The following is a 22,988-nucleotide window of genomic DNA, read 5'->3' on the forward strand; positions in this document are numbered from 1 at the left end:
ATAAAAGGCACCAAACTACAGAAGACGTAAAGAGAATAGTCGTGGGCATTATTAGTGTCCATTTTCACGTATACATTTCTATTTTTCCTTTCCGCCCGACTGGGGCCCCGGTTTGGGCTTAGGAGGGTGCTTGAGAGGAGTAGGCGCCTTTTCCCCGTCCCGTCCTACACCGATCGGAGGCTCAACTCGTCTTGAAAAGCTCACCTCAGAATTTTCTCCAAATCGGCATAAAATCCAAGCAACTTAAAGTGACAGTGATAAATAGATTGACGGAGGTACTTAATGATAATTGTCTCACCGCCTTAGGTCAGTCATTGAAGGGGTGAGTCATGTGAGAAGGAGTGCCTTTTGTTTAGAATTAGATAATAGCTATACAGTGGCACATCTGCGGTGTCAGAGAAGTATTTCTATCAACTGTGATCTTTTTACAGATCGTTTCCTTTGACTTCACATTCCGTATTAGCCCGACATGAAGTGACAATGTTCATTGAGTAGTCTGCCGGATGACCTGTTGTTATCTATCTGTTTCTTCACACTTGGTGTCGCCCTCTCTTTCACAAAAGGCGTATTCCCTTGACCTGTAGTGGCCTTTGAGGACAACCTGACGACGGAGCACACTGTGCGCCATCATCACAATGATGTAGTTATACCCCCTTTCCACTAGGACGGCGCTCTCACCGAGTTCTCTCTGCGACCTAAAATTTGACATATCGCTTAACGAACTGTATAGAAAAGAAACGAATCTTTGCACACTTTGTGTGCTTTGTTGTTTTCTCGGTCACACTAGCTTTTACATTTTGTACGATATACCCAGTGTGAAAGCGAAGGATACACATATCCTGTTTAGGTCGCAGTGAAAGCGCAGCGCGATCGCCGTACAATACATACGTAGTTGTGCCGCCACTACATGGACATGGTGTTCTTTTTCAGATTCCGCATATAAGTTTTTTTTTTTTAAATTTCTCCCGACGCTGTTGGTTTGCTATACTATGCTGTACTGTACCATCAAGGTGTGAGAGAAGTGTGGTTTATATATGTGCACCACGAAAATTCATATTGCGTTCTGGTTGTAACGGTACTTCACCTTTATCTGCGAGGTAACCTATATCCGTTGTTTGAAAATTGTTTTAGGGATTTTAGGGGTATTAAGGCGAGTGCTTTGAAATGAAATTTTTTTGAAAATGTTGCAATTAGAAAGAACCGTCCGTCGACTTGATATCCCTATATACCTTGTTTTGAAATACGACGAATATACGTTACCACTCGGATATAGGTCACTTAGCGTAAAGCCTTGTAATGTAAGCGTGCCACTGTAGGTTCAAAATTCTGTTTAAAAGAGAATTATTCAGTTCACATTAAAAATAATTCATATGTTTTGTGAATTTTGTTGTCTTTTAAGTGATACTTTTACGTATTGCGCAATATCCAAATTTTGAAAAAAATTCTTCTCTCTAGCTGTTGCACTTTTCACTTGCCTTCCGTAGTAAACCGCTGTCTCATTCTTACTTTGTACTGAAGTTAACGATTGCGCTTGTGTTATCCATAAATTTACTTGCTGTGGTCTGTGATGCAACCCAGAGGTTATTGCCCTTATTCTTAGTCCTTCACATGCGTGTCTATATATGGATACATTGTCCTTGAACAAACTCGCGTGACACAAAACGCCATGCCTGCCGGGCACCACTTATCACATCTTGGCATGGCCCAGTGCTTCACCTCAAGTCTTTGTTTTTCGTGAAGCTTGGTCTCGCCTTGCATACTTTTAGATAATTTTCGCTGTAGATAAAGGAATACCTTCGACACATCATTTATCAAAGTACTCTTAGGACTCGAAGGGCGTTCACCGAAATGCCTTCGACACATCATTTATCAAAGGGCGTTCACCTCTCGACAGTTGTCGGGAGGGGGTCAGCTTTGACTGCCATGGCAGTGGGCAGAGTAGCCTGATTTAATCGCTCTTCTTACATTGCCGCGCCCGGGGAGGAGCCTACAAGCTCCGGATAGCGCGGTGTTTGCGTTACACAGACTATGGGTATGGGACTACTCTCTAACTGGTGTACTTTATTACTGACTCTTTCAAATCATTTGACTACAGCCGTAGGCGATAGGTTTGCCTTCCCCTTTAAAACCACTCTACATACATTAGGTTGGTGTATGATGGTGCACAAAACACATTTGTCGATGCGTTCAAAAATAGTTTTTTTTTCTTCTATTAGTTCTAACTATTCGGTAGAGAGGAAACCAAGTACAGTTGAGGTATCCCCAACTAGTCGGATAGTTGTAAAAGTGGCATCAACAGAAGGCATCAGTGTAAGGAAGTCATGAGTGTTGTTGCCAGCTTGTTAAGTGATACCAGTGTAGTATCACTACTTCACTAGTGTCACCTCTATATACCCCCTTTCCACTAGGACGGCCCTCTCACAGCGCTCTCTCTGCGACCTAGAACTTGACAAATTGCACAACGACTTGTATAGAAAAGAAACGATTTTTTTTACACTTTGTGAGTTTGTTGTCCTCTCAGTCACACTATTACATGCTGTATGATATACCCAGGTTACACATATCCTATCTAGGTCACAGTGAGAGCGCATCACGATCACCATCTAGTTTTGAATACAAGAATGACTGACTTGTTGGCTGTGATGCCATGCTTTGCCCCTTTAATTCTTGTTACAACGTTTATGGCGTCTTATTAGTTTGTCAGAACTGTTCTGTTAAAAAAGCAACTGTTCATAAAGTTAACGTTAATTACATCGTAAATCACCATATCAATCATATCAGGTATAAATGCCTTTCCTTAGGTATGTCCTTCGCCCCCTTCCCGGTTTTGTTGTTGTGTGTCCATTTAGGTGCCATATATCGAGACAAGCGTATTGCATATTATAACCGGGGGATTATGTTACCGATCTCTGCTGCTGCATGCCATGAAAATGTGGCGGATCTTGACGACAAAATACACTGTAGTTGACTTCAGCAGCATTAGGGTACGTTGTATAGGTTTTATGTGAGCTCAGATTTTTGTGAAATTAGTCCACAAATAGTCCTACCTTTCTGGTTTGTTCCGACACACCGAAGTCAGCGCTCCGTGTGAATCTGTTACAAATTCAATTCACCTCGCCATAGCAGTCACTCTACTCGTAAAATCGACATTTTCGTCTCATGGATAGGATTTAGAACCCGGTGAAGAAACATGAAATGACCAGGGTACACCATACACAGTGTCCTTGTTCCTTATTGTGTCCATGACGCCGAGTTCTCAGTTTCTGCCCGACATCGATGGTTCCTTTCTTGCCACTGTTGAGTGGGGGTCACAACTAAACATGTTTGCGATTTCATGTCGGATCAACAACAACAAAAATATCAACACTTGTATTTTCTGAACTAAGTTACTTACATCAAGGGATAAGATTGTGTGATCGGCAACAAACGATAGTTTGTTTTCTTGTCCTGTGATATGTTAGTTGTACTTACGTATGCGAGAGGGAGTTTGGCTTGTACACAATGAAATGTACTGTATGTAACGTTACTGTATGTAACTGCATATAACTGAAGGGCACGAGTCAGAAACAAATTCTTAGTTACTACAACTCTGAGTCACGAACTTACTACGCTACTGATACATTTGACCGCACACACACTGCTACTAACGGCTATACGGATTACAAGTAATTAAGTTAAGTAATGGACGTGAGTAGGCGTAAACCGCTGCGGTACAAGTAACGTTACTACCGTAGTTGCAGTGTTGTGTATATTTATTGTGGTAGACTTTGTTATCGCCAATTTGTAACCTAAAACGCCTGACATTGGCGGCGGCCTGTTACACCGCGGGAGCATATGACTTGTACGTCTGCCCGCCAAGACGGTCAGTGTCAAAATGAGATGTTTCCCTTCTGGCAGGAAAGTACTGTAAATGCATTTAAGTTCGCGGGGATTTAATTTCGCGGTAGCGGGAAAAGGGACTTTTCGCGGTGGATTTAAGTTCGCGGTAACACCATGGCCATAGACTGCAATCTAATATCACAATAGAAAAATAGTCGCGGTGGTTTTAAATTCGCGGTGAAGTGGTCACCGCGAAAACCGCGAACATTAATCCACCGCGAACATTTCTGCATTTACAGTATTCTGAGCCCCGGCCGTTGGCGGGAGAAGTTTGGAAGGGGTACCTTTCGATGACGTCATGGTCTCCATGGTAACTGCATGATGAGTAACGTAATTGCTAATGCCCACGTGACATAGAACACATTACAAGTGTGCAGGAGATTTCAAGGACAAACGCCGCGCTGTGCCTTTGACAAATTTCTTACATTCCTGAATCAAGTAAGTCTTATATTTTACAAAATCCAACTTGTAAAAAGATAGCTCTTCTTACAGGTTAACATGACTGTCATTCTATAGGCTGTTATCAACGTAATGTTTCTCCTTGATTATGTGAAGTTTTGAGAGCGTGCGGTAGTTAGATTTTCTCTCAGAAAATTCAAAACTTGTTGCATTTCACAGAATAACGTTGATGGTTGACATGACAGAAACTTGTCCTCATTTCAGCTATTACTTCACGCTTGCCTTATTTTTGATGCGGAAAAAAATATTTCTACGGGAAAGCCCAGAACATGTAGCACCTATAATTGTTATAACGTTAACGTATGCCGGCGTTATGTAACATAAGAGATTCTATTTTTATCGATGGGTGGATATATTAGTTTTAACCGTTAACGTCAATTGGAGGTGCATTTTGTCTTCTGTATGAGAGAAACTCGTCTTCTATAGTGAGAGTATTCTCACTTTTATTTCAAGGAGCGGTTTACACTGATGAAAACTCTTACCCAAGCGAAGGCTTTACTCATTTTACAGTTTCTGTAGGGGGCACATTCTCTCTTGTCGTCTGTGGTTTTTCTAACAAGGGAAAATGTCGGATGGGTGCGTCCACATTCTGTTGTATGAATAAGAAAACTGGTAATAAAAAAAAATATTCCTATGTTAAAACCCCTTTCTTCCATTCAGTACCCAGAATCTCGACATGGCGAACATTCGCATCCTACTGATTGTTGCCGTCGTTTTTGCAGTCGTCACAATGTCCAGGTAAGTCAGAATTGTTCACTTCAAAAATGTAACGTTACGTGCAGCATACTAGTATATTGGTGGCTACAAAGAGTACAAGACACATGTATTGTCCAAGCTGAAAACGTTCACTTGAAAATGAAATGTAACGTTACGCGCCGCATACATTGGTGGCTACAAAAAAGGGCCTACAAGTACAAGGCATATGTACTGTCCAAGCTGAGGCCATTTGTATTAAAGAAAGACACACACAGCATGTCCAGAACAAAAGATAAACAAACCGGAAGATCTGCTGCAGTACAAAGCCAACACATCAGGGGCCACAAAATCGACTACACCTTGACCTACGAGTACCCGAATACCAAATGAAATATACCAAATATACCAATACATCTATTCATAGCCATTCTAACGGTATGCTGACATAGAAAAATATTGTATGTCATACTCTGTGTGATTAGGCATTTGTTCAGCCTTCCTAACCACGTTATCTGTTATTCATTTCTTATTCACACTCCTTCCTTCTCTCCCTGCCTCACTCTATCATTCACTCACTCACTTCTGCTGGCCGAGTTGTTGAAACATGCAGGACATAAATTCGTTTCTTTTTCCCCCAGCTGTCAGTCAACTGTGACAGATGCTGTTACTACTGCGACTGATGCTGTTACTACTGTTACTGACTCGGGGGTGACAGGGAATGCAACTACGGCTGATCCGTGTAAGTAACCGTCTTACATCTGGAATATATGGGATCGGAAGGGGTCTACCTAGGCTAACATATAGAGATCAGATTGTTTTTGGTCCTCAGATTTGCCTGATACATGATTTTTCAGATTCATTTACTCACTCACTCACTCATTCACTCACTCAGTCACTCACTCAGCCACTCACTCAGTCACTCACTCACTCACTCACTCACTCAGTCACTCACTCACTCACTCACTCACTCAGTCACTCACTCACTCACTCACACTCACTCAGTCACTCACTCACTCAGTCACTCACTCACACTCACTCACACTCACTCACTCACACTCACTCAGTCACTCACTCAGTCACTCACTCACTTTACAGGTAGATTAATATACTAGGTCTATATTATCAGCAAATGTGACGTTATACCACTTTGCAGCTATTTAGATAGCAAATATTGTCTGGTATTTGCTTTGAGTGGTATAACTCACAAAAATGACTCCTTGCTGTTTTGATGCTAACTGCAGCAAATGAAAGCTGTTTGGCTTGTCGGACAAAATTTTGCCCCAAGTGTATGTGTGTGTGTGTGTGTATGTGTGTGTGTGTGTATGTGTGTGTTTGTGTATCTCTGTGTGTGTGTTCTGTTTTTGTGTATGTGTGTGTGTGTGTGTGTACGTTACTGTGTGTGTGTGTGTGTGTGTTTGTGTGTGTGCGTTTGGCGTGTCTCTGTGTAGATTTCCTGTAACATATACATTCAGCTGCTGTTTTCTTTTCTGTCTGCGTAACTGGGAATGTCTCTAAGCAGTATAGCTAAGTGGATAAAGTCTGCCAGCTCTGAATGCCTTGTTTTTCTCTTTCTTTTTACAGCATCTGGGGGAGATGTTCTCCACGCCAGCCTGGGCATGTTCTGTGCAGCAGTGCTCTTGTCACTTCACTTCTAGGTCATAGTCACACATAAGCTGGTGTTTGGTTATCATCAATACCAATTCACTGAGCTAAAGGCATTGTTTGATCAGGCAGCACTGGCTCTATGAGTATATGATTTTTCAGTGACGGTTACACAGCTTGAAAATTGAACCACAAGTCTCGTAAGCATGGTTATAAGCAGTGCTTTGTAAGAGGGAGGAATGTTGTGGCTATTTTTTTAAAAGCTGAGTGAACCCGAAGGAAATAATGCTCAACAGGAGTGGTAGACAAGTCTAATCGCCGATGCCATCGTGTTCTGTGAAATGTTGTGTTCGTATTTCAATGACAATGCTGATCTTTACACGTTTATTAAGATGACAATGTCATGTTCCTGACTTTGAAACAATAAAAGCGCGGCTATATACATGTATAATGTGTATGCCGTATTGTTAAAACTTTGTGGTTTCAGGTTATCAGTTTTTGTTGACTGTACACTTGTTAATGAACAACAAAAAGGTGATGCATGTGCGTGTCTGTATGTTTCGGGAAGGGCGTATCGGCGTACAGTGATGCGCCAGCAGTATAGGCAGCCGAAGCCCCCATGATTTTAGACCCCCCCCTCCATAGTGACAGAAAACAGTTGGCAAATGTGAATGGAAACGGCGATAAGTGAGAAATTGTCGCCTGGGTGTGGCAACCTTTGTCATTGTCTGCTAAGTTCCCTAGATTTCTTTATTTTCAACCGCCAAAGTCTAAATTTATTCAGGAGCTTAGACTTGTCCCGAGGAGGACAAAGTTAAAAGCCTTGAACATCGCCATTATCTCAAGAATTGATACTGAGACGGATAGATCTGAATACATTTTTATTATCCATTGGCACAATCTCAATACAAAACTATACATTTGCCTCCACCAGGCTCCACAGGCCGCTGGAAAAATAATAGAAATTGGACAAACATAAACAGGTAACATGCCAGACGAGTTAGCTGGGTCGCTAACCATACTTCTCGGTCAGCTAACTCATCTGGCATGTTATGTATCTATATTTGTCCAATTTGTACTATTTTTCTCGCGACCTGAGGAGCCTGGTAGAGACTAAGACCTTCATACGCACCTCAAACTGACTTGAATATATACGCATGTGTGACCCCACCTTAACGTTATGAGTATCATCGGCGAAAGAAAGATTGTACTCACACAACGCCGGTCAGGCGACATGTACCCCTGGATAAATAAAAATAAACAAACAAACACTCGTAAGGGAGAACATATTACCGACGACAGGCCACCCCCTGGGGCCGGGTGGGAGGTTCTTGGGAATGCTGAGGTACCATCGTGTCACAACAAAAACCGCCAACAGGACCAGAGTCGTCTGTAAAATCATGTTCTCGGCTGAAAGCGACGCAACAACCCACTGTGCGGCAGCCATCTTTCTAACGTCAAGGGTCAACGTCCGAACGGGCATTCTTAAGGGCTCACGGAGGTCAAATGCGTTGGAATGAACTATTTGTTCCGGGGGTATGATATAGTGAACGTTTGAAAAGCAACAGAGACTTACGCTCTGTATACTAGCCTATGTTTACACAGTCTCTCGCTGTTATGTCAGATATAACCTCCTTGGTCAGACTACACGGTTCCATACAGGAAATTTAAAAAAAAGTTCTTCTATTAGATATTGATTGTCAGTTTTTACTGTGTTAGCCGAACCATTATGAAAACTTTTTGATAAGCTACACATCCCCGAGAACAGTAAAATGGTGCATGCCAAACACCTTACTATCATACGGTAAAGTGCGCCCAAATGTGACGGGGACATACTTCCTGTTTACCGACCCAACGGGTTAGGAGGTGGTCCAACAGGTGGTCGTTTCGAGCGCATTCGTCTTGCATGCATTGAGTAATGTCTTAATGTCTATACGGCACATCACACCAGATATCTGGCACTCAAGACTTCACACATGTTGTGATGGTCAATCAGGTTTATTCTGCACGAAGAACCAGGATTTTCGGTCTATTGTCTAAACCAAAAAATTGGCCGCTTAAAATCACAAATTGACATAAAGTACATATCTCTACGGTACCATTTGTTATCCCGTTACACCATTATTTTCACAACGTATATGACGTCTTTTATTACTTAGGTTATGAAAGTAGTATGGATGAGCTAATTCTGGTTAAAAGGAACAAAAATAGCCATCTAATTGATAGCTAAGTAGAAACGTAACTAACAGTTATCTACAAAATACTAGTATGTAGCATTGGGTGAGACATTGGTGGAATTCCTGACTAATGTAGCTTTTTTTTTATGTGCCTATCTCTACGTATGGGCCTAAACGTATTGCCTTAATGTTGTATATATAAAAATAGCCTTAAAATGCTGGATATTTGAATTGCTTTAAACTGCTGTGAAACGACTTGTGACACTACGTTTTGTAACATAACGATCAAGCGTGCTCTGGGGCGCTCGTGCTCAGGGGCACCCAATTACTCCTCCCAGCACCCGAGCGTTGCTGCCTCCTTTTACATATATAACAATAAATGCAACAGAAACAAGCAAATATCGCAATCAGCGTCACAAACCCAACAACAAAAATCACTACATATATCAGCACGTCATCCCACGTGGCGGTGCTGCACTCCCCTAGGTTACTGTCGTCCTGGATTCTCTCTCCCTCAGACATCCCTGTATTGGGGAAACAACAGATCACTTACATTTGTAGCGTTGTTGTTAAGGTTTCCGTAGTATATGGTTAATAATTTAGTTCAAGAACAATTGCGCATATTTTACTGTATGCTAAAACACGTTTCATGAATCATATTAATGACCTGCATAAAACCAAGTAGATGTAACGTTAGGGTGCTTTTTACTCGCATACAATACTTTAGCGTGAGCCTAATTTTATAGTATTGTCATTTGTGAGCGAGTAGCTTGGCAAATGGTTTCAGGTACAACATTCTAGTTTACTTAGTGTTAAGAACCTCACACACAGAATAAAAGCAACAAAAGACAATGAAAGACCATTTCTTCAGCTCGGTAAGGCCTAAGTTAGACTATACGGGGGCTGTACCGAATTTTTCAAACTACAATATATATGGGTGGAGCTGTAAGTCTTTGAGTAATTACCATCGCCGTCAACGTCCTCATAATCGTATCCCAGCGCTGTTGACGGTTTGAAGAGGTCGGCGTGGCTGTACGGCGGGAAGAACGGCACGATGTACTCATGGCGGTTGTGTCCCGGGGAGGCACCTGTCTTTGGCAAAGTCTCGTTACTTGGGGTCCTAGACACGTGTGCAAATAAAGACATGTTATTAGGTGTGCCTTTTTTTCCACTTTAAGTGGTACACAGAATGTGCAATGTTCCGAGATCTATGCCAACTGCAATGACAATATAAGAATTACGTCGATAAAAAGTAGCCTCCTTCGCAGACTTCTGGAGCGGCGGCTCCATTTTTGGAGGGAGCGCTGATTCGCGATTTTGAGCACTTCCTACCATTGACAGATTTTCCTGGGGACTAATATTCCAAACATTCCCGTGGGCACATATTCCTTTACGTTTACTAGCAGACTGCCCCAATAGTATATATAGATGCCGCCGCTCCAAAAGTCTGCGAAAGAGGCTAAATAAGAAGGTAATACCGAACGGCACTAGAGCGTACACTAGAGCGTTCATTGTCGTACGTGACACAGCAAACGTTTTTATTTAAAGATTTGGGTACTGACTTATGTCGGCGAATCCATTTCTCGAAGATGCGATCGACGAAGCAGTGGTGGAGAAAGAAGATTGGGTCATTGGCCGATGAGGGGACGGCGGACATGGTACCGTCCAGGTACAGGTGCACGTGGTTGTGGAGGGTGTGGGCTCCTGGGATCAGCGTGCCGTTTACATACCTGTTTATAGGACAAAGGCACTGTTGATTACGCCTCGCTAGTCATTTTAAGGTATGCAAACGTCGCACAAGTGTATTGGCGATTGTTAGAAACAGTTCCCTTCTTTCATTTCAATGTAAGCTGTGTTAAATTTCACTATCGGTAGATTGTGAAATAAGAAGGAAATGTCAAGCATCGGATTTTGGCGTTCGTGTTTAGAGTCTTAGTATCGGTGTAAAAAAGTATCAGTCTCTGATTAAAAAAAAGACATAATTCTGCTTACCTGTCTCCTCGATACTTCCCCGTGCTTGTGTCCGCAAAACCTTCGAGTAAATTTCGGAAGGTACAGTTGGCTGTTTTGCTGTAGGGCCGCCTGTCAAAGGTGGGGAAGCGAAGGCCAAAGTCCACCTCGGCTGCCGTTGGCAGGCGATACATCGACTCTCCAAACCTTTTCCTGTCCTGGTGACCGGGGTTCCTCATCACATGGCCGTCGCGCTCGGTCACATTGCACGGTTTGGTGTGGTTCCTTGAAGTGGCGTTGTAGAAGGGGTCTGACTGTACGCAAATGGTCTCCCACGTCGCGAATAGCGACCGTGGATCCAGGCTCCCGTCTCCGTAGTTTGCGCCGACATAGTCATTAGTGCAGATTGTGCAGTGTTCTGCTTCAGTCCAGTCCCAGTATGGTATGGTGAAGTCAGGGTCATTGTTCACCTCTTGGAGAGCCCGCTCAAGGTCAAGCAAAAACGCGCGGTGCCACGTGGGGAAGCCAGAGCCTTCGTGAGCAAAGTCTATCTGGCAATCTGCCTCTGTCTTACAATAGCCAAATCTATAAGGTGGCATGGTGGCGCGGCTGGCGTAGTAATGCGTCGCTACGAAATAGTTGTACACAGACACATCGGCAAAGTCTTCACTCCCGTTTATGTCCTCGTAAAATTCTAGCGCCATGGCGTAGTCGCTGGGAGCCGTCTTGGCGGCGTTAAAGTAGCGTTTCACCGTCTCCACGTCTTCAGGACTGAGATGGCGGATGTTTCTTCGCACGGATAACTTTTCTGTTGTACAATTCCGCCCGCGACGTCCCCAGATACACTTCGTACAGTCGTAGCCGCTGAAGTAGCCTTCACACACGCAGGACCTGTTGAAGAACACTGTCGGCCAGTGGCGGCGGTCGTCCACCTTGTATGCTTCCTTCCAGGCAGGGTCGTCGACTGTGGCGTCGGCGATTTCGGCGCACCTCCCCCGCCCGGGCCCTCCACACGGTTCGGTGAAACCCGGTGGAATCGGGCAGCATTCTTTCTGAGAGATATGGTCTGCGCTCGTACAAACTCTAGGAAACTGAGCGTCTCCGGCTCTAAATTGCCCTGCTGTAACGATCAGCAGAACGATTGCCTCTATAATGGTGACTCGTCCACACCGACTCATTTTCGTCACCGTCTTTACAAAGTGTCCCTTGCTAAACTGTCGAACTAAGGGTGGTATAAGCGACTTTCACTACTGATTGTTTTACAGGGAGGGGTTGTTACTTATTATATGACCAATAGGCTGTGCACACAGAAAAGGACAAAAGAAATCCTGACGTCAGAATAAATTTGAAAAAACTGCAAAATCAATTACACGCATTGGATACTGGAATGTGAGAACACTTTACCAGGCGTCCAAACTAGCACAGGTCATCAAGGAAATGGAAGAATACAATCTCAACATCCTGGGCCTTAGCGAAGTCCGTTGGACTGACTCAGGCAAATTTGTATCAGATGACAAAACCATACTATTCTCCGGCAGACAAGACGGTATTCACAGAGATGGAGTAGCTCTTGTACTGGATAAGCCAGCCAGCAACGCTCTCGAGGAATGGTCACCCATAAACGAGCGCCTTTTGACTGCTAGATTTGTAACTAATCACGCAAAGGTTACCATTGTACAATGCTATGCTCCAATAAACGAGCGTGACGACATCCACAAAGACACCTTCTACGAACAGCTACAAGACCTAGTCGACAAGACCCCCCGTCATGACATCCTTGTCATCATGGGAGATATGAATGCACAGATTGGGGGAAGCAGAGAGGGTTTTGAACACACCTTGGGTCCGCACGCCTTTGGAAATCGCACAGACAACGGGGACAGATATATACATTTTTGCTCAATGAACAATATGAAGATTGGCTCATCACTTTTTGAGCACAAAGACATCTACAAGATAACTTGGTTGTCTAATGACCACAAAACGAGGACACAGATTGACCATATAGCGATTGGTCCAAGATGGAGGACCCCATGTCTACAGGATGTTCGGGTGTATAGAGGAGCGGATGTCGGCAGCGATCACTACCTTTCTATTGCAAAAATGAAGATCAGACTAAAGAAACAAAAGAAGAAGACATCACTTCCGAAACGGTTTGACACCAGCAAACTGAAAGACCCTGCAACTGAAGAGAAGTTCGAGACCTCTCTGAGGAACCGGTTCTCTGTCCTAGCAGACCCTCCCCCAGGGTCAACAGTATGGTGGGATGAGCTGAAGGAGGCAATGACTACAGCGGGGAAAGAAGTCTTGGGTTACAAGAAATCCCTCCGAGAAGCTTGGATCAGCGACCACACATGGAAGTTAATAAATGACAGAAAAGCCCTACACCAGAAGAGGCATAGGGATAAGCCAGGTAACAACACTGTTCACCAGGAGTACATGGAGAAGAACAGGGAAGTGAAGCGCAGTGCCCAGAGAGACAGACGGGAGTGGATGGATAGACAGGCGGAAGAAGCGGAAGGTGCAGCAGCTCGTAATGACATGCGAACTGTATACCAGATAGCCAAGAAGATCACTGGCAACTCCAAAACCCACTCTGGCCCAGTCAAGGCAAAGGACGGAACTCTGTTGTCGAAAGGGGAGGACAAACTTGACAGGTGGGCAGAACACTTCAAGGAAGTCCTCAACCGCCCGGAACCTGCGTCTCCACCGACAGTCTTCGACGAGCCATCACTTCCCCTACCCATTGACACAGGGGACTTCACAGAAGCTGAGGTACAGGAAGCCATCAAGACCCTGAAGAACAACAAGTCTCCAGGTATGGATGGCATTACTGCGGAGATGCTCAAAGCAGGGGGCGAATCTGTTGTTAAATGGATGAGCCAACTTTGTAATCGGGCCTGGAATTCAGGTGAAGTGCCGGAGGACTGGAAGAATGGAGCAGTTGTGTGCATCCCAAAGAAGGGCAACCTGGCAGAATGTGACAACTGGAGGGGAGTGACGCTTCTTTCCATACCGGGAAAGGTGTATACTGCATGCATCCTGAACCGTATGAGAGATGCAGTAGACAAGGTCCTACGAGAACAACAAGCTGGATTCCGCCCAAAGAGGTCCTGTGCAGAACAGATATTCACCCTTCGACGTATCATCGAGAATTGTACAGAACTGCAAACTCCACTGGCCATTAGTTTCATTGACTTCTCCAAGGCATTTGATAGCATCCACAGACCATCACTCTGGAATATCATGTATGTCTACGGCATCCCAAGTAAACTCATCTCCGCAATCAGACAAATATACACCAACTCAAAATGCTGCGTGCGGACGGGTGAGGGATACAGCGGATGGTTTGAGGTGGTAAGCGGGGTCCGCCAAGGATGCATGTTGTCTCCAATTCTTTTTGCCATGGCGATAGACTGGGTCCTTGCAACAGCAACAGAGGGGAAAGGGATTCAGTGGATACAGAACACAAAGTTAGCAGATCTTGACTTTGCTGATGATATAGCTGCTCTAGCAGACCGCACACAGGACCTACAACCCCTAGTGGAGGGCATAGGCTCATCTGCAGGCAGTATTGGACTCACCATTAGTGCCAAAAAGACCAAGAACATGTTAGTAGGGACGCACCCCCCTCCCACAAGTGTGATCATTGACAACAATGAAGTGGAAGTGGTGGAGAACTTTACTTACTTAGGCAGCTCCATGAACAACAGAGGGGACATGGACAAGGAACTAGACTGCAGGCTAGGGAAGGCCTCAGCTGCTTTCAACCAGCTTGGCAAGCTGTGGTCTAGCAAGAAGCTCTCCCTGGGAACTAAACTACGATTCTACAACAGCAATGTTCTCTCTACCCTACTTTACGGATGCGAAACATGGCACATGAAGTCAAGCCAAGAAAAGAAACTAGATGTCTTCGACAATAAATGCCTAAGGAAGATACTAGGCATCAGATGGGATGACTTCATACCCAACACTGAAGTAAGAGCTAGGACCAGCCAAAAACCAGTGTCTGTGACAATCCGAAAGCGGCGCTTGAGCTGGTTGGGCCATGTCATGAGACTCTCACCAGACAGACTGGCATACCAAGTTATGCACTGGGCACCACGGGGAAAGAGACGTAGAGGTCGCCCCAGGATGAATTACAGGCACACCATCGAGAGAGACCTACAAACAGCTAACATCAACTGGAGGGAAATACAGAGGATAGCTGCCGACAGAGCTTGCTGGGCCAACCTGACTGCCTCATGTGTCGGACGACACGGGAGCCCCTAAGTCTAAGTCTAAGTAAGAATAAATTTTCTCCTTGAAATTACTTTTACTTTCACTACTGTTAGTTTCACAGGACGAGTTGTAACTTGTTATTTTAACATATCTATAGTGCATTGACCTCCGATGTACGCTAGTACACCTTTCTAGAACAACAAGTCAGTACGTGCAGACAGTTTCATAAAAAAACCTTCGCGGCCAGTCTAGTATAGACTATGACATGTTACTGCTCACAGAAATGCAGTTCAAGCTTCAAAAAACAGTTCAAAATGTTCAGTTAAAAGTTCAAATGTTTAAGAACAGTCCAAATGTTCAAGAACTGTTCAAATGTTTAAAAGATAGTTCAGAGTTTATTTTCGGGGTAGTGTTTGACTGTATCACGGCGTGCTGTCGGTGCCTTCGTCCGTTTTCCCGGTGTTGCCGGTTTCCGCCTACTGCTTCGAAATTCGGCGCCTTCCCTCACTACAAAACTGGGAAGACGTTATGAGCACTTTAAACCTATAAGTCAATGAAGAAAGGTTGAAGTAGTCATAGCAGAAATCTTCGAGTGCGCACGGGATTTGTCTACGTCATCGCTTTACTTGTCACGCATACCATTGATACTTCCGGGTCGTGAAAAGTTCGGAGTTATTTCATTTGACAAATTGGGGATGGTCTGGTCAGAAACTTTGGTTGATGTTTGTATGTTTGTTTGGTACTGTTCTGTCCAACGATACAGACCTTTCTGTTTGTTTGTTTGAATTGCATACATGTTTGTTTGTTTGAATTGCATACACGGTAAACCGCCTGGCAAAACACCAGGTTTGTATTTTTCAATATAATTTTTTACATACAACATTTGTATTTTTAGATACAAACCTGGTGTTTTGCCAGGCGGTTAATAAATCAGTCCGGATATGCAGCTTGTACTCTTAAAAGAGTACTAGCTGCATATCCGGACTCTTAAAAGAGTACTAGCTGCATATCCGGACTCTTAAAAGAGTACTAGCTGCATATCCGGACTCTTAAAAGAGTACTAGCTGCATATCCGGACTCTTAAAAGAGTACTAGCTGCATATCCGGACTCTTAAAAGAGTACTAGCTGCATATCCGGACTCTTAAAAGAGTACTAGCTGCATATCCGGACTGATTTATTTGACTAGCTCACACCGGGAACTCATCGGGATGGACTCTTACCAACAACTGTGATGGGTTCTTTAACTTAACGTGCTTGAAGTAGGGCTCTCCTCCAAAACGGAAAGATTTCAACGGAAGACTAACACAAGAAACAGAATAGCCAACGTATACACAGAAAAGGGTAAAAGAAAACCTGGCGTAAGAATATTAATTTGCTCCCTGAGAACTGAAGACTCACGTGATCAGTTCTTTCTCATTCCCACACTACACAAACACGGCCGCCTCCCTACCAGTGCTGGTGATGTCACGAAGTGTTGTTTTTTTACACCCACTCTGTCCAACATACCAGTGGTCAACCGACATTTGTGTACTATCGCTAACGTGTGCGGTTGTACCATCATTTGTTATAGCACCATTGTAAAAGATTTCTTTGCGGGTGGATGTTAACCATGGGGCCGATGAGTGTGGTACCTGTAGTAGTAGCCCTGTTGATGACAGGTTACGGGGCAAGTGTATCTGGGGAGTGTCCCTCTGCATGCACCTGTAATAGTAATGTCGTATCCTGCGAAAACAAGGTAAGTCGTTTGTTGAATGAAATGTGGTTTTCTTCCAGGATAGATATGCTATTGGGGACATTTGTTGATTCTCCTTCTAGTACGTATACGGATGTACATTTTGGACAGAAATAAGTTTTGGGGCAGGTGGGGAGGGGGGCCGTTCAGAAGGTAGCACATCCTGTCAGAGCAGAATCGGGCGCGGAAGAATACTGTGACGTACGATTGACAACTGTTCCCACCAAATATAAACATCTTAACTAATAGTCATATAGCCTATAGAGTAAGGTTCATTCTATAACAAAAGGGGCCATAAGGAGTTTCTGTAATCACATAGGTGCAAAAGATATGAGATGTTGGATAGTAATTAATATAAGGAGCAGTATCATGATGGCACTTTTTATTCAATTATCTTTGGCCAGGAAGCAGAGGGGGGGGGGGGTGTGAAGATAACAGGAAAATTGTGAATTTCGGAAGCGAATTGACAGAAAAGTGTAACACACCAGCCTGTTGTCCGTACTTCTGTGCCAGGAACTGAAGACCGTCCCCACCGTACCGTCTGACACGACCAAGCTCCTCCTGGATGGGAACGGGATCGCCAGCCTGGACGGACTGGTGGCACAGACACTTCCTAACTTGAAGGTACGAACCGTGAAAAGCAGTCCCAGCTAGTTGTCATTTCTGTCAGTGTGTCATTGAAAAAGTTATTACTCAGGGAGGGAGTGTCACCCCCTGACGGACTGTTAATTATAGTTGGTGCTGTTCGCAGCTGTATCTCACGATTCCTTTGCTGCATTCGTATGTGGGTTGGTATCACGTCTGCCCATATGGCTAAGTTCAGCAAAGTTTCGAACCAATCAGTGCCATGGACACCCTCTATGTAACTAAGGTGGTCCAGGCCATGTTACAGCTATCACTTGGGGTCGGAGTGAAAATGGGTATAAGTCAGCCATACACATTTCAAATTGACTCAAATTTGCAGGAGAGTTAGATTGGATGTGTATCGTTGCGTCTAAGTAATTTTCGTATTGATACATTGTATTAATTTGTTTGTTTTAGTAAATTAATAAAGTCATTTTTTGGGGTAGAAAATGTAGTTTAATGAACCATTCCGAAAGTTCAATACTTGTGTTTTTTTGTGTATAGCTGCTAATACTTACCTTTGGACAGAAACTGGGTGATTATAATGATACTATATTTCCTTCTCCTGAAAAAGCATTATTTGTCTATATTATTGATGGATATTTTAGGGTAGTTCTTTCCTTTCTGGCTTATATAAAATCTACGGAATCATTTTCCTAGATTTTTGGCTGTTTTTAGAGTAGACAAGGACATGGCCGATCATCTAACGTTATTTTCGTGTTTCCTGAAAGGTTACTATAGTCCTTTAAAATGGTTTAAAGTTTGTACTATTAATCTTACCTACAGAGGCATGTTCTCCAACCAATCAATCTGACAGCCTAATCACTTAGCTTATTTAGCACCTCATTGAGAAGCAATTATAAGTAATTGACACTTGCACCGGGGCTCAGCTGGTGCTATTGTTATGCGTAGTGTGGTCTGTCAGGTTTGTCTTTCGTCTTTCACCTTACCATACTCCAATGCCCATCCAAAACACAAAATAATGACATGAAAAGACAACTGTAAAATTTACAAAAGTTACATTTCGATTAATGAAGGCTCAGGAATTCCTTTTTTTTCTTTAGCAGTCGAAGTACTGTTCATAGCTGGGCACATAACTAATGATCCAAGGTGAACTGAATGATTGAATTCTATGTAGTTAATTTTGGTGATAAAATGAAGACCTAAAATATCAACCTACGTGTGGCTTCTTCACCGATATTGTGCTTCATTCAGTGTCCCGAGGCTGTAGTGAGACCCCAGGAATAGACAAGATCGGCAGCGCATAATGTCAAAAAGACTTTACATAGAATGTAGTATTACTATTAGGAAAATTTGGATATGAGTCAATCGGCAATACACATTGTAACTACAGAGTAGACATTAGTACTAGTAATCAGTTTGAGTTGGTCATGTCCATTGTATGATGCAATACAGAAAACATCTGCACCAATTTGAATTGATAAAGAAGATATAGAGTTAGCTGTTTGAAAAAAAGGTACTTTCAAATTGGTTTTTAAAAAGCTTCAAAATTATCCAACGTAAACGAACGGGCGCCAAAACCTATACGTCTTACTGTCCCCTCCAAGCGCTATGGAAGATACCGACTAGTGGTGGGTACAAAACTAATTTTTCTTTAAAAGAAACGAACCTGGTAAAATTCATCAGTAGACCGGATATTGGGCCGATTGGAAAATTAACAAATTACATTGTATATCGGCAGGCGTTCAGACGCCTGGGAGCTTACCGATCCAATATAATAACAAGAGTGAAGTAGAGTAGAGATTATTGTAATTTCTAACAAATTCCCACTGGTCTCAAGACGATCACTTTCAGTCCGCTCCGAAATTTTCATTCCACATAGAGTAGACATGAACTTGTCAAAGACAACGGCATGTCTATCATGGTCGCAACCACCCGGAGTTGAGGACGCAAGTTTCACATACAATCTGGTCCAGCTTCAGGACAAGTCACATACATGTAAAAATTGATGGCATGGTAAGTAAGATCGTATGTAATTGCTTAACCTGTCTACAATTTTCGATTTTCAATAAAGATTGATAAAACGACCGTTATTCTTTGTTATAACAATATTTATTTATGAAACAAGGCAAGGTCTAAAAGCTATGTAGCACATCAAATAGTAACTTTACATTGATTGCTCTTAATAACGATTAGTACAAAGTTCATTATTTTGACTCACAAAGTAATTTCAACTTGTTTAAACCTTTACAAAGCTAGAATAGAATAAAAAAGTAGTTTAACACTAAGAAATACACGCACATATCTGTCCCTCGAGTCGTCCTATAATGGTAAACACACACGTCGGTCCCTCATAATCCAAAGATACATACTTTTCTATCCCTCGTGATCTAATAAGGCCATGTTGATTTGATTATATGGATGACATCCGCGCGCGCATCAATTTTTGGCCATTTCCAAGTATATATAAAAAAAGTTTTCAACCATTCTATAAATCTTACAAAGCAACTGCAAAATGAGCATGATATGCTGTCGAATGCGAAAAAATATCAGAAAACATCTGCTTATGTCATAGCGTGGCAATTTCAATTCCAATGTCATAGAAGAAGACCAAAACATGAAGGATATATTATTCGATATACCATATTCTGTGTTTTCGGTCATTTGTTCAAACTTCCTCCATGATCACTTAGATTTCAACATGAAGGCAACTTTTTTTTTTACCAAACTTTTTTATTGGCACGCTCGCACCAGTGTTGGGGTTCTCAGAGGATGTCGTTCATGTAATCAAATATACATGGCCTAATAAACATACTCTAGTCCGTCCCTCATGATCTGATGATAAACACACACTTGCACAGTTTCAGCATCAGCATGAGGTCAGCACAGTACACCACAGCTGTTCCAACCGCAAAGGCCTGTAAAACAGCTTTGGGCTTCCCAAATGATGTCATCCATATAATCAAATCAGCATGGCCTAAGAAAGACCACAGAAAATACTCCCTGTCGTCAAAAAATGTGCAAGTATCGCAGTTTCTGGTGAGAATGTGCTTGTCATCCTGCGGGGGTGTAACGCTGACAGTAGTTTGGCTTACTGCCTGATCTCGCCATGCCATGGAAATCAAGGAGTTCCTAAAGCACCATGTAGGTTCGCTGATCTCCTTACCAATTGTTCCAGCTGGCAAACTGTTCACCTCAACAGAAATGCCATAAGAAATTTAAAAACATGTTGATGTCGAAATGGATTTGTGTACATCACAATCTTTCTGACATTATAGGAGAATTTGATCGTTAGCCGTGTGGCCGTAACGGTTTCCCTACACTACACTGCCTGGCCTCTTCAGGACACGAAAACAAACTTGGTATACAGGGGAATTCATCTATGAACTCAGTCCACCCCCTGTTTTAGAATAGGCGAGTCTTCCTCTTGCTCAATCTTTACCCTAAACGACTTGTGACAAAGGGAAAATAACAAGCATGTGTTAGTACCAAACACGGTGGCGTCGGAAAAGTTATAATAAACAACTGAAATTATACAAGCAAATGGACTGTACCATTTCATATTGGAGTTTTCAAAAAGATGTTTTAGAATGTCCAAAGTCGTGATCAAATTATGCTGCAACTTTTTTACATTTTGGGATAAAACTGAAATAAAGTTGCAGAAATGATTAAAAAAACGTTATCATTTTGACACACAGTCAAACCTGTACAACTGACCACCGGTGCATAAGGATTACCTGGCTAATGTGACCACATTTGGTGGCCCCTTAGACAATTTCCACACTGACACAAGAATTAAGAATCCTGTGACCACCTGTCTGCACAAACCGGATTCTGTCGGTTGCCTGAGTGATTACTCTTCTAGGGCAGTATGCCTGTAGTTGTAAAGAAGCGTGATTCTTTTTTGAGACTCTGGAAGTAATTTCAATGGAACTTGTCGCTGACTAATCTAGACTTCAGCCTGTCCTGAATTTAACGGCTGTATACGAAACGACAGGAAGAAAAGACGCCGACACAGCTTCCCCTTATTTGGGAAGATAGCCAAGTTCCTTCTGAAATCCTCAGTGACAGCGAAAACGATGTCGTTTCTCGGTCTACACTTGAAACACTGGAAGAAAAGTTCAATCAGGGGTCGGGATGACAAAAATTGACAGAATCCTTGGTCGTCCAGAACAGGCCTAATACCTACTGAGGGACCAACCGCTGTTACTCAGCAAAATACTACCGTCGTTTTTAATTATTGTTAATTGGCAATAGATGTAAAGACACACGGTGCTCTCATTCACCATCCACAGCTGGGTCTGATTCACTGTCATGAGGAAACGCCAAAACTTGGCGCAAACATCGCTGTAAGTTGCCATGAGTTCCTGGAAGAACAGGAACAAGTCTCGCCAAACACCCCACGGCTGGGTCTGTTTTAAAGGTCATGACAGAAATGCCACAAACTTGGTGAAAACATCGCTGTATCTTGCCAAGAGTTTCTGGGAGGGCAGGAAAAGGTGCTGATATTGGCCAACTTTTGGGAATCTTAAATGAAGAAGAAGAAAACAGAGTTGAAAGTAAGGGCTAGTCATGATTTCAAAATCTAGGCAAGGGTTTGGAAACCTCGTACCCCGTGAGATGTTAAGTGCTGTTGTTAATGAGTTCCTTCTAAGTCAAAGGCTAGGAAATGAAGCCGATTTTTTTCTGGTTTGATAAACAGTGAATACGTTACTTTCTTAGTAGACCTTCGGGGTGCAGAATCGTTATATAGTCAGGTAAAATGTAGGAAGCTTGTATACCATCTTCATGTCTACCTTGTCCCCCCAACGAACAGGCGGTAAAGGGACTAGATAGGTAGGTATGCCATGGAAAAACCTTCTTCACTAAAATATGAAGACAAGATAATGGATCTTACTTCTACGGACTGCGTCATTACAAAAGCTAATTCAAAGTGGAGGAGAAGAATAAAAGCTAATTGCTCACAGGCCAAAGCTGATAGGCCATATTTCATTGGAAATGGCTTGCACAGATTCAGACAAACATACAAACACCGTCATAACGAAGTACAATAGAAGCCAGTTAATCGCACGTCGGATAATCGCACACTTCGGTCAATTACACAGAATCCCCAAAGCGGCTCCCATTCACTATTGTTACTGACTTCAATTATCTGCACGACGAAAAGTCACCAATGCTGGATAGTTGCACGAAAATATGTCAAACATCGTCAAGAAATTGATTGAAAACGCGTGCTAAAATTTGACATACGTGGGACAACTAGGCACTGCCAGATAACTGCCTGACAGGTGTAAACTCTATATAAAACGTACATGTATCCACATGCTGTAGCCTGAATTCCATGAATCCATGTTAAACAGACTGCCACGGAGGCTAGCCGGAGGTAATCTCCAAGCAGATCCTACAATGGCATAAGATAGTACCAAACTGGCCAAGAAGATTAGTCAGCCAAGAGGTGTCCATTTGCCATGTAGAATCTGCCCCCAGTCGGCTAGAACAAAGGTTATTAACATCCAATTGTTTCCCATTCAAACTCTGCTTGCAGTGTAGGTGCTAATTGCCCTCCTTCCTGTTTGATGCTAACTTCCAACTGGGACCCGACGAAGAGACTGCTAGGAGATTAGGGGCGGACCAGGGAAATGTAGATGTTCGGAGGGGCGAGTAAGACCAGAAAGAACACATCCGG

At 43.1% G+C, this 22,988-nt stretch overlaps 1 protein-coding gene and 2 long non-coding RNA genes across 4 annotated transcripts; 2 read left to right on the forward strand and 1 right to left on the reverse strand.

Annotated features, from left to right (window-relative positions):
• Positions 1-4,207: 4,207 nt before the first annotated feature.
• Positions 4,208-6,708, forward strand: LOC118414234. Of its 2 annotated transcripts, none has more exons than XR_004830923.1 (4): positions 4,208-4,317; positions 4,999-5,076; positions 5,673-5,773; positions 6,616-6,708. It is a non-coding gene; the product is annotated as an uncharacterized LOC118414234 (long non-coding RNA). The 2 variants fall into 2 exon arrangements; XR_004830924.1 differs by having other exon boundaries at positions 4,254-4,317; positions 5,006-5,076.
• A 1,907-nt stretch (positions 6,709-8,615) lies between these two features.
• On the reverse strand, positions 8,616-11,977 carry LOC118414777 (tyrosinase-like). Its single transcript, XM_035819012.1, has 4 exons — positions 10,806-11,977; positions 10,376-10,543; positions 9,779-9,933; positions 8,616-9,337 (listed from the first exon to the last, which is right to left on the reverse strand). The coding sequence occupies exons 1-4, from the start codon at positions 11,939-11,941 to the stop codon at positions 9,099-9,101; spliced, it is 1,698 nt and encodes a 565-aa protein (XP_035674905.1). The 5' UTR covers positions 11,942-11,977; the 3' UTR covers positions 8,616-9,098.
• Positions 11,978-16,095: 4,118 nt separating this feature from the next.
• LOC118415057 lies at positions 16,096-18,516 on the forward strand. Its single transcript, XR_004831064.1, has 2 exons — positions 16,096-16,720; positions 17,231-18,516. It is a non-coding gene; the product is annotated as an uncharacterized LOC118415057 (long non-coding RNA).
• Positions 18,517-22,988: the final 4,472 nt, after the last annotated feature.

This window comes from Branchiostoma floridae, chromosome 4 (assembly GCF_000003815.2).
Source record: "Branchiostoma floridae strain S238N-H82 chromosome 4, Bfl_VNyyK, whole genome shotgun sequence".
Classification (NCBI taxonomy): Eukaryota; Metazoa; Chordata; class Leptocardii; order Amphioxiformes; family Branchiostomatidae; genus Branchiostoma; species Branchiostoma floridae.